This window comes from Hyla sarda, chromosome 11 (assembly GCF_029499605.1).
Source record: "Hyla sarda isolate aHylSar1 chromosome 11, aHylSar1.hap1, whole genome shotgun sequence".
In the NCBI taxonomy this organism is placed as follows: Eukaryota; Metazoa; Chordata; class Amphibia; order Anura; family Hylidae; genus Hyla; species Hyla sarda.
Genome location: NC_079199.1, coordinates 842,421 through 854,663, shown reverse-complemented (window position 1 = coordinate 854,663; position 12,243 = coordinate 842,421). Strand labels below are relative to the sequence as shown.

Sequence of the window (12,243 nt, the reverse complement as noted above, 5' to 3'; positions counted from 1 at the left end):
GTTTGTATGGTCCTCATCTCGCCCTATGATTAATGGAGGCACTTTGTCAAGGCTTAAGCTTGCTGGTGTTACCGGACTGCTGGTTGTATTATCTCACCTGTGTCCATGTCCGAATACTTGACCTGTTTCATAATTCTTCTAAATTGTGGGTTAGCATATCGAAAGACTTATGCCCTTGTGCCCTTTCCGCCCTCACCTGGACCCCCTCTATCCATGATACTTTGCCCCTTTCCTTTTCTGTATGCCATACCCTGGCTGCTTTGCACGCTGCCAACGCTGGATGGTTTATAAATTGGGGCCTCTCCTTTCATCCGGAAATTCCTTCTGGCTTGTCCTCTGGTGGGGGTTGTCACGAACTGAGACGTGCGGGTGGTAGGATTATCTCTAAAATCACTATTTGTCTACACTAGACCGAAAATAATGATTAAAAAATCCCTCTTACACCACCCAATTAAATCGCTGCCACCACCTGTCAATCTCAAGCAGACAGGAAGCTATCAATCCAATCTGGATATGCTACAATTCCCAAATATAATCTACTATCCCCAGTAGTATATAAAAACAGGAAAAAGATTAATCCAAATCTTTAATGTAGCCGAAGTAAATTTAAGACTATAACTCCAATCTCCTCAAGGACAATGTAAGTCCGTTTTACCAGACATAAGGCGGTACTTAATAAATGAATGATTTATTATGAAAGAAAAATATTCACAGTACATGTAAAAATAGATGTTAACAAGACAAAGTTTCACCACACAGAAAATAAAATAAAAGGGAAAAAACATAGAGTCCTTACTTACAAAAGTTAGAGAGTTCTATTCCATGGGGTCTGGTAGGAAATGGCGTCTGGCATCCAAAATTAGATCTTGTCCCCCATGCAAGCGCCCCTAGTCCCCCCAGGTCTGCAGTTTTATACCCTGCTATGGACAGGAGACTGGGTTCAGCCCCTGGGCAGGACAAGGAGGAGAGATAGATTCTGCCCGCTTCCTCTTGATAACCTTATGCCCAAAGAATAGGAAATTACCCCTAACTTTTATCATGGGTCAGGCACCCACATCATTTGGTTATATTTGGGTTTTCCATCAAATCCTCTTTCTAGGGGTACCTGACATGACCTCCTTATTGTGTATCATTTACCCAGCGCATACAGTTCGGGCAGGGATCAATACACAAGGGTCATGTGAGGACTTATTTTAAAGGTCTTATGATGGAGAATCTAACCGTACAAGATAGGGGCTGCGAGCATACTTCCCTGACCCCCCATATTTCATATTGGAAGACATGGCATTTACACAGGGGGAATATGTCCCAAACATTTCTTTGATCTATTGACATCAGGCCTTGGAGTCTGCTTGGCTGTGAAGGCGTCAAATTTACCATCCAGGCAAGCAGCGTCCATTAATTAGCACAGTTATGTTAATCGCCCCCAAATGGCCACTGGAAGTCATAGCTTAGACTGTCGTCTCCTGGCAGTTTGGATCAAAACACGAGGGATTCTTTGAAATGTTAAACTAACACAGACAAGGGTAATCGGATTAAAAGTGTGCATACCGATGGACATATATTACAAATGACAACAATCACCCTGCAACATGGATATATTTTGCCATGGTATATGACAGGGGTATTTTTGGATCCTCCTCTTACCGCCCTCTTTGCTTTCATCATGTCGTAGCTGGTGGTGTTCTTAAGCCTCTTGTTACTCTTCTTGCTGAATGGCACTCCTTCCATCGTGCTCCTTTCGAATATCTCAAGCTACAGCATTTTTACTCCTCCAGGGATGGACAATCCAATCTCCAAAGCTTGTTGTCTCTGTCATGATCACACCCTATCGGTCCAGCCAAGACATTAGAGAGAGTGTGATGGTGCAAGGGTTAAAGCTGCCAGACCTCTGGGTATCCGCCACTAGTCCCAGCAAGTCACCAAATTAACCCTTAGATAAACGTGTTTTACCAGAGCTTCCTTCAAAAAGGTGAGCTCATATATTTAGAGATCAAAGACCAGAGCTGATTAATTGAACATTTAATCTGATAAAAGGTATCACAGTGCTAAATATATAAAAATACAGGAACAAATGACATACAGGTACAAAAATATATAAAAGAGTTTAGCAAGACAAGTTCAGAAAACAAAAATGAAGTTCCTACAGCATGATGGTATAGCCGTCCTTTGTGAGAGTCCAGCTCTTGTCAGCTTTGGGCACGGCCTTGAACACCCTGAGTCTAGCATTGTTAAGTATTATATATCTGCCTTTTTGGAGGGAGACTCCATTCCCCCCTCCCCTCTGATCCCATCAGGGTGGCATCTCTGTTCCTGGCCCTCTTATCTGGTTGATTATATGATGGGACCAGAGTGCCCATACATCCTGCTGCTTCAAAGGGCCTCTGACTTCAAAGGAGATACAAACAAACAGCCAGACCCCCAATAAAATGCAATACACAAAAAGGACACACCGTCTGAATGACCCCTCACCCATGTCTTGGATAATACATCACACACAGTTATAATTTATAATACACATAAAGGATTTTAATAATCAGGCCTTGGGCCTGACACCTCCCTTTGAGAAACTTTGTTTGGCCTTATCCTAACTCCAGCACTCAATTCAATCCTCTACAGCCTGCTACTTTCCCCAGCTCCCAATCTCTTCCCTCTTTCGGTCAGGCGTGGAAGTTGGGTAAACATCTCTCCTGACCAGTGGGCTAAATGCTTCAACTTGGCTAAAAAGGCAGTTATCGCTACAAATGCCAAGGAGAACAGTTAAAAAATTCTGTCACATTGGTACTGAGTACCTGTGCTTCTCCAAAAATGGTTTACCTTGGTTCAAACTCCTGCTGGCGATGTGGGGGTGCCAGGGGCAAGATGATGCACTTTTGGTGGGCCTGCCCTAAACTCATGCCCTTCTGGGAGGCCGTTCTTATGGTGATCTTAGATGTGGCAGGTGTTTCTATCACCAGCACACCTGTGGCAGCCCTTCTTTATATGTTCCCCTTGGCACAATCCAAATCCAAAAAAATCCTTTTCAGACCTCTCCTTCAGGTGACTTTTCTGTCAGGTGGTTGCTCCAGCTCCCCAACCCCCGTCTTTTTCCCTTTCTGTGAGCCCACCTCTCTCTTCGCATTTTCTCTTGGATGTTTGTTCATGTTGTAAATATGGTGTTCTGTCCTTTCTGTGTCCTTACCTGTCTTTAATGTGGTGTTTTATACCTGCACAGTCGGTGCGGATTATCCCCTCAGCCTCCAGATCCTCTTTAGTGGTTATTGCGTCCAACATATTTCTGGCTATCTTTTGTATTTTTTTTGCCATTGTACTGTTTGAATTCTTATGTTTGCTTGTATGTTTTGACATGCCTATTTTTGGACCTTCATTGGACCATCCAGGTCCATTTGCATATTGGTTTGAGCCTCTGAAAGATCCCATGATCTTTGATCTGATTGGTCATTACTCCATCATGAACAAGCCCTCCATGCAGCTGCTGGCCCTCAATATAGCCTACAGGCGCTGCCTCCAGATCTTGGTCATCGGACTCTTCCTTCCTGAATCTGTGGGAATTACTGATCCTTGTGAGTGCGTAAACTTCAGGGTACATACGTGAATGAATCTAGAACAGTAGGATATGGTGTCCACCTAGACTCTGATCCACATCTTGTCACAAGGAAGATACCACAAGATTCTTGGCTTGGAGGGTGATGCAAGTGCTCTCACCTCAGAGATGTCCACCTGAGATGGAGTCAGTTGCGCCTTCAGAGAAGGCATATAAGAGACCTCCCAGAGAGGAAAGAAGGCGAGGATGAAGAGAGCCCGGACATTCCAGAAGGAGCTGAGGAAAAGGAGAAGATGGATGCTCAGGAGTGACCTAGAAAGATGAAACTTTTTTTGAGGATCCCCTCCCTTATTTCGGACTAGACCTGGGGGTTCCCCAGCTCTCCCCTGGACCCTCATCTCTGCTATCTTTTTTGTGTTTTATATCGTAGCAACTCCTGTTTATATTCCACAATCCTTGTCGGGGGGGGGTGTTGATCCTGCTCTGTGCACAGGGAGTTTTGGGTGCTGTTCTGGAAATTGTAGGGGTCGGATAACCAAAAACCCGTGATCAGACACTAATCCCCTAGGGGAGAAGTCGTCAAATGCCTGATAACCCCTTTGATACAGGAGAACTTCAGCATGATTATTATACACACACATTCATCTCCACTATTTTCATATTATATTCAGTAACCAATAGAACAGATTGAATTTACAAGTAGCTGTGACATCCATAATGAAAACCTCCTTTCTTCACACTGGAGGCTGCATTCATAGAGATGAAGAATGGTGCTGGGCAGATACAAGGTTCATATTACCAAGGGGTTCACACAAAGCAGATTGTTCTTTAGGAAAAGTCTGTTGTGGAGTCTGTGGCAGAACTGTTATTTCCAGGGATTTCTGCTGCGTCTTTGTGGCAGATCACCCAAGTCTTGGCTGCTGGTTACAGCCCCATTTGGACTTACCTGTTCCCAGGTTATGCAACATGGAATCCACATCAAAGTAGTCTCATTTCTTTCTTTCTTTTTTTTCTCTTTCTTTTCTTTCTTCTTTCAATCACTGTGAGCTACAGTTTGGATTCACATTAAAAACAATTGGTAGTAGAATCTGTATTGAGAAAAACGTGTGTGTGTGTGTGTGTAACCAGGTCTAAGTATCTTTTATTTCAGCTTTATAAGGAGACTGCTGATCCCTTTATTGTATTCCCTTGTCTATTCATGTGAAAGTGACACTATTAAAAGCAATACCCTGTGCCTCATAACAAGATCATTTGAGCCTCATCTAGTAAACTTGTTCCCAGAGCGGAGGCTGCGCACTAATAAAGCGTCACAAGGCCTCGCAGTTCAGTGTGGAGGTTAAAAATGTCTGATCCAGCAGAGAGAACGCAGGGATGCAAGGCTGTTACCTTTAATCTCTGGACCCCAAGAGCTGAGAAACGCCAGAGCGTTCACAATGTGCAGTTGTAATGAATAGACCCCTAGGACATTGGTATTCACTGATCTAAGGAAATATTCCGGTGTGAGGGAATAAAGAAGGAAATACTGTACGGAGCGCCCTTGAGAAAATGATCTGAATGGGGCCAGCATGAATGAGTCCTATTCTTTAGGTTGCAGTGTCAGCTCTCGGCTATAGTGCGGCTCAGACCTTAAGCCACAATTGGGTCCTGTGGAGGGAGAATACTTTCTGCAGAGAGTGATGGGAACGTGCGGACGCAGCTATGAGAAATGCATTGTTCCATTCAGCCACGTCTCTGCAGCCTGGGATTAGCTGCCTCCCGGTCACCAGACCTGCCGCATCTTGACGTTTCTTTCATATTTGTGAAGTGGACCTTACTACGGGGAACACAATTACAGATAATGGAGGGCGGGGGTTATTAATGAGGGATTAGTATTGGCTTCTGGATAGGGTATCGGTGGAGGGGACTTCCTTGTAGCTCATGTGCTGTATATCTGTGCAATTACAGGGAACGTTGTCCCATATGTTGGTATGTGTGCAGACTGATGGAAATAGGAAACAGGTGTGCCGCCATGGTTACGCTCTGTGTATTACAAAAAAACGGGGCAGATTCAACCACAACTTGCAAACACCCCTGCTTCAGCCTCTGGTAATTGTGCAAGAACCGGGGCCAATATATAGAGAATCATTTATGAGTACAAAGAAACCCAATATATTTCATCACTGTGCAATACATCATTCCTGTCCGCTGCTGCTCTGTGCCAGAGGCTGGGAACATTTCTCCGATAAATTCTGATCTTTTACTCTGACTCCACCAGATGGATGTATTCTAGGGAGATGGGAATACAGCAGTGAGGGGAAGGAAGACTTGGTACCTAGGGGTGAGCTATGGAGCCACAAAAACTTTCAGCTATATCTTCCTTCTCCTCCCACTTTCTTACAGTCAACATAGAGAAAACTGAATTCATCATTTTTCCCCCATCCTGCTTCAACCCCCCAATTGATCAGTCAGTCAATGGCTCCACACTCTTTCCAGTCCCACAAGTCTGCTGTCTTGTGGTCACTTTGGATAGGTGTTGTTTTCTTTACACCGCACATCCAGACCCTCACCACCTCCTCCTCCGTGGCCCCTTATTAAAACACTTGCTCCCCTCCAATCCATTTTCAACTTTGTTGCCTGACTAATCCACCTCTCACTTTGCTTCTCCCCTGTCCATTCACTAGCTACCTGTTGCCCAACTAATTCCGTTTAACCCCTTAAGGACACTTTTTAGTTTTTTTCCTCCTCACCTTCTAAAAATAATAATGCTTTCAGTTTTCCTCCTACACACGTATATGAGGGCTTGTTTTTTGAGCTACCAATTTTACTTTGTAATGACATCAATCATTTCTCCACAAAATCTACGGCGAAACAAAAAATTTGTGGGACTAAATTGTAAAAAAAAAAAAAAAATTACATTTTGGCAGCTTCCTTTTTCTAAGCAGTGCACTTTTTGGTAAAAATGACACCTTATCTTTATTCTGTAGGTCCATACGATTAAAATGATACACATATATGGGTTTCACTTTGGTTTGCTTCTATAAAAAAACATTTAAAGCGTACACATCAGATCCAACAAAAAAACATTTTTTGTAATCTATCACTCAGTACCTAATCCTGACCATGTACATCTAATTTTTATGTGTTTAGCACCTTTATCTTTTTTTTACATTTTTAATTTAGCATAGTAGTCTGCCTCTCAAAGGGAGGGGGCGTGGCCTCACTGTGCAGGTCTCCGCCCCCTCCCTCAGTATGCTGTCTGCTCACATCTCTCCTAGCATTAGCAAAACTGCAACTCCCAGCTTGTTCTTACTGACAGTAGCAAGACACAAGCTGACAGTGGGAGGAGCCCTGCGCTCACAGCTGTCAATCAAGGAAGCGTGTCCATGACATAGGTGATGATGCATGGACACCGCAGGACTGTATGTGTCCAAGCAGGTGGGGCGGGGGGACAGTTGTTTGACTGGCTTTTTCAGTATGAAATACTGAAAATGTTCTAATGAAAGCAATTGCAAAACCTATTGGTTATACATGCTTTACAACATATCAAAAGTTTTTGTATCTGACAGTGCCTATTTAACTTTTTGCACAAAAATGAGTGTTTAAAATTGTCCTATTCTGACCCCTATAACTTAATTTTTCCTTATATGGGGATGTGTAAGGGCTAATTTTTTGTGCAGAGATCTGTAATCTTAATCGGTACCATTTTTGTTTTGATGGGACTTTGATTGCTTTTTTTTATTTTATTTACGTATACGCCATTGACTGTGCGGTTTAATTAACATAATATTTTTATAGTTTGGATATTTATGCACACGGTGATATCATGTATGCTTTATTTTAGTTAACATACATTTAAACTCTTAAGGAAGGGGTTAATTCACATAATTTAAAAAAAAAATTTTACTCTATTTTTTTAGTCCCCATAGGGATTTATTACATGCAATCCTTGGATTTTTTTACACTGTACACTGCTATGGCATAGCACTGATCACGGTTATCTGTACTCGATTGCTCCAGGCTGTTGAGGCTTCCCGGAGAATCAAGCCACCGATCGGACGGTGCGGGAAGCAAGTAAGGGCCCTCCCGTCATCTTCTCAGCTTATAAGGACACCACGGTTTTACCACGATGGTCCCGATCAGCTCCGCTGACCTGCTGGGGTTGAAGCGGGGTATCACGGCGATCTGGGATGTCCGGCATTAGACATATAGCTTGGACCACCCCGCTATGACACGGGCTCAGCTCCTGAGCCCACATTATTGAAGTGGAGCTGGCACAGGGCGTACAGGTATGCCTTAAGGATGCACCCCCCCAATACATCCCTGACCTTTTACCGATACCACCCCTCACGTAATCTATGATCCTCTAAAGACCTCTGCCTGTGCTCTTCCCTCGTCCGCACCTTACACAACAGTTTCCAAGACTTCTCCCATGCTCCCCCCATACAATGGGACCCTCTACCCCAACAGAACCACTCTCAACCAAGATTAAGAGGAACCAGCTGTCCCGCTCACCTTCTGTTTCCTTCGCCTTGTAAAACGTAAGCTCTGTCTTACAGGACATTCTCTGTTTGCAATTTAATCTGTGTCATGTTCATTGCTCCTGCATTTGTATTATGTATTTTAACACTTTTCAAATGTAAAGTGCCCTGAAGGTGTTAAAACCCTTAGCACTTCATGGACATAGGAATGTTTTTTGACACTTTTCTACATTATGGAAGCACAGACAGCTGTGACAGGTACCATGTGTCCGTGCCTTGCACCACCACTACCAATTGTATGTGAGAATAAGCGCATACAAACATTGAGGAGGCGGCAGCTCCTTGCTGGGGATCAGAGTTCTGGCATCCCTCCCAATCCAATACTGATGGGCCAGAGGATAGGCAATTCATTTTAATATCCTGGATAACTCTCTTTTAAAGAAGTAGGATGGGCCCTGTAGAAACCGCTTTTATCTGTCTTCTTCTCTACTACCCACAGTCAGGGCTGGTAGATGTATACACATAATTTAAATAAAGTTTTGTTAGAACATTCCTTCATGTGAATTCTTAACATGTTGTTACACCTTCTCCCTAGAAGGAGCAGAACATATGTGCTGCAGACAGTTATATTACATTACATTGTGTCCTGGTTTCTACGTAGGACTCGAGTCTTCAGAGAGAAGTAATGGAGGAAAGATATGCTCAATATCGAGAGATCGTCGGCGCCCTGCAGCAACAGCTAGAAGATTCCAAGCGCAGGATCCAAGAGTACAGGGTAATAATGTGCTTATCATGTATCTGGGTAGATCAGGATTACAGGGTAATAATGTGCTTATCATGTATCTGGATAGATCAGGATTACAGGGTAATGAGGCCTCTGTATTATGACGGCAAATTCCATTATGAGCCATTCATGCTGCTACTGCAGAATACATATCTTTGTAATATCACAAACCTATAGTCAGCAACTATGTAATATCTTCATAACTTCACACTGTTCTGTTCACATATAATTCAGCTCGTTCATGTTCAGTGTATGAACATCTATTTCTACATACCCCTTCACATTCTACCAATATCTTGTTTAAAGTCTCTGGACACTTCATCTTAATGGCAAATAATCTGATTATGAATATAGAAAGAGGATTTCTCTTAAAATGTAAAGTTGCCAAGAAATTTTCTAAGCAATTGCTGTGGTGGAAAAGTCAGGGAATTATGGAAATCAAAGGACGTATAGACATATTCTCATTTTCAAATGAAAGAAACATGGAAATATATTCAAACATCCATTATTTAATATGAGGGCCACTCGCACAAATACATGCACTTATGGGGGCATTTATCGACTTATACTGACGGCTTTTTCTTTTTGGTGTACATTTGTCGCAATTTGTGCAAAAAATTTTGCAACTTTTTAACCTTGCTAAATGTGGTTTATATGAAATCCAATGTGTTTTTGCAGTGGTTACTGATTTATCATATGTAAGTTTAACAAAGAAAACTGCAGAGATATTTGCATAAACTCTCTCCAGCCCAGACCAACTTTAAAACTTGCTTATACTATCATTGAAAAACATAGAATAAAGAGGGGTCCAGCTGCCATGCATTATGCCACCCCACACCGTCCTCCTGGGACAGGGCCGGCTCACTGTTACCCACGTGGTCTCCAGACCAATCTCTATCACTGCATCTAAGACCAAAGCAGGACAAAGCTTCACCTACACAGACTAAAGAAATTTAAAGTTTTAGAGATCAGAACATGGCTATGCAAATACATGTTTTCAGTGGTACCCAATGTATTGTTTTTTATAATGTAATTTACCATAATTAACAGATCGTAGTTGTCTTTTATCATGTATGTTGCCTGAGCTCTGGGTAAGGTCTGTGCTGGTGCTTATTTATCCTGCAGAGAAAATGTAGTATCCCATGGTGGCCATGAAATATATGGGCAGAGACATGGGGGGAGGTCATGGGAAGATAACCATCTCCCTCATAAACTCTGAAAGGTCTTAATGTGCAGATCTGTCCTATAGCAGAAAAACATGATACAAAATAGAGACACAAGAATAGATCTGTCCACAGCCGTTCGATGATGACTTCCATATAGTAACAGGAGCTCAGTATAAAGACAGTGATGATGTTGCGTAGACAAATACTTAAGTGTTAATTCCTTGACTTAGTGTTAATCAGAGGTGGATCAGGACTTTCTCTGCCTTGACTACATTTCACTTTCCCCCCCCCCAGGCCCAGGCTCTCTCCTCCCCGCACTTATTATAGGTTTAGTCTTGTATGAGTGCCAGAGCACACTTATCACCTCGCTACGTCTGCACCGGATTGCAGGAACCAGCCCTGGCGGGTGAGATGTGTACTCGGCACCGATGGAAAATATAACAAGTTTACCTTAAACCTACATTTAATTTCAAAAGCTGTATCCTGTAACTTAACAAGAAACAGAAACATCGATGAGCAATGTCGGCACTTATATAAACAGAACACAGGAGAAATAAACCTCTGATACTCATTATGAGTTTGTAATTACGCAGCTATAGGATATGCAGGGAGCGGCAGTCACCTCCATTGTCATTATTACTACAATTAACTTATTGCAGTTTTTATATAAATAAAGTAGATGATACAGCTACTCAGCCACTGTCTGTGGAGAGTGACCCCCATACATTGCATAGACCCTAACCACACATATGGCATACCCCCACAATGCTACTTACTGGTGTAAACTACAGGCCCGGCCTTCTCCAAAAAGAAAAGCATTGAAAGCAAATTACAAGAGCGTCTAAAGTAGAGATGAGCGAAGTTACAGTGATTCGATTTGTCACGAATCTCGCGGCTCGGCAGTTGCTGACTTTATCCTGCATAAATTAGTTCAGCTTTCCAGTGCTCTGGGGGCTGGAGACTCTCCTTTTCCAGCCACCGGAGCACCTGAAGGCTGAACTAATTTATGCAGGATAAAGTCCGCAACCGCCGAGAAGTTTGTGACAAATCGAATCACTGTAACTTCAGTCATCTCTAGTCTAAAGCACAAGCAGTAAAGAAATTAGCTTAGTCAATGGAAAAAAAGGGGATAAGACACTTTCCAGATATAAAAATTTAAGACAATTAAGTCACAGGGGCCTGATGGGATGCACCCAAAGGACTTAGCAGTGTACTGGCAAAACTGATAACAGATATGTTCAACCAATTACTGGTAACATGAGTCATCCCAGAAGATTAGCAAATGTGCCCATTCATAAAGGTAGAAGGGAGGAATCGGGAGACTATAGGCCAGTGAGTCTGACAGACATTAGAAAAATTACTGGAAATTAAACTATAGTATAGGATTGTGGAACAACTTAAATCCCATGAATTCCAAGATGAAAAACATCATGGGTTTACTTCAGGGAGACCATGTCACTAATCTTATTTTTAATTGGGTGACTAAAATAATAGATGGAGGAGGAGCAGTATAGTGATATAATAATAGATGGAGGAGGAGCAGTATAGTGATATAATAATAGATGGAGGAGGAGCAGTATAGTGATATAATAATAGATGGAGGAGGAGCAGTATAGTAATATAATAGATGGAGGAGGAGCAGTATAGTGATATAATAATAGATGGAGGAGGAGGAGTATAGTGATATAATAATAGATGGAGGAGGAGCAGTATAGTAATATAATAATAGATGGAGGAGGAGCAGTATAGTGATATAATAATAGATGGAGGAGGAGCAGTATAGTGATATAATAATAGATGGAGGAGGAGTATAGTGATATAATAATAGATGGAGGAGGAGCAGTATAGTAATATAATAGATGGAGGAGGAGGAGTATAGTGATATAATAATAGATGGAGGAGGAGCAGTATAGTGATATAATAATAGATGGAGGAGGAGCAGTATAGTGATATAATAATAGATGGAGGAGGAGCAGTATAGTGATATAATAATAGATGGAGGGGCAGTATAGTGATATAATAATAGATGGAGGAGGAGCAGTATAGTGATATAATAATAGATGGAGGAGCAAGTATAGTGATATAATAATAGATGGAGGAGCAGTATAGTGATATAATAATAGATGGAGGAGGAGGAGTATAGTGATATAATAATAGATGGAGGAGGAGCAGTATAGTGATATAATAATAGATGGAGGAGGAGGAGGAGTATAGTGATATAATAATGGGGGAGGAGCAGTATAGTGATATAATAATAGATGGGGGAGGAGCAGTATAGTGATATAATAATAG

The 12,243-nt window shown here is 42.1% G+C and overlaps 1 protein-coding gene across 9 annotated transcripts in view; it reads left to right on the top strand.

The window, feature by feature from the left end:
- The window catches only part of CEP128 (centrosomal protein 128), a 147,897-nt gene that overhangs the window by 114,067 nt on the left and 21,587 nt on the right, over nt 1-12,243 (top strand). For 8 of the 9 annotated variants that reach the window (XM_056546709.1, XM_056546707.1, XM_056546706.1 and 5 more), the window contains one exon: nt 8,663-8,776. In XM_056546709.1, the coding sequence (XP_056402684.1) occupies nt 8,663-8,776 (114 nt within the window). Of the gene's footprint in view, nt 1-8,662; nt 8,778-12,243 lie in introns of those variants that run through there. The other variant, XM_056546711.1, reaches the window with a different exon arrangement.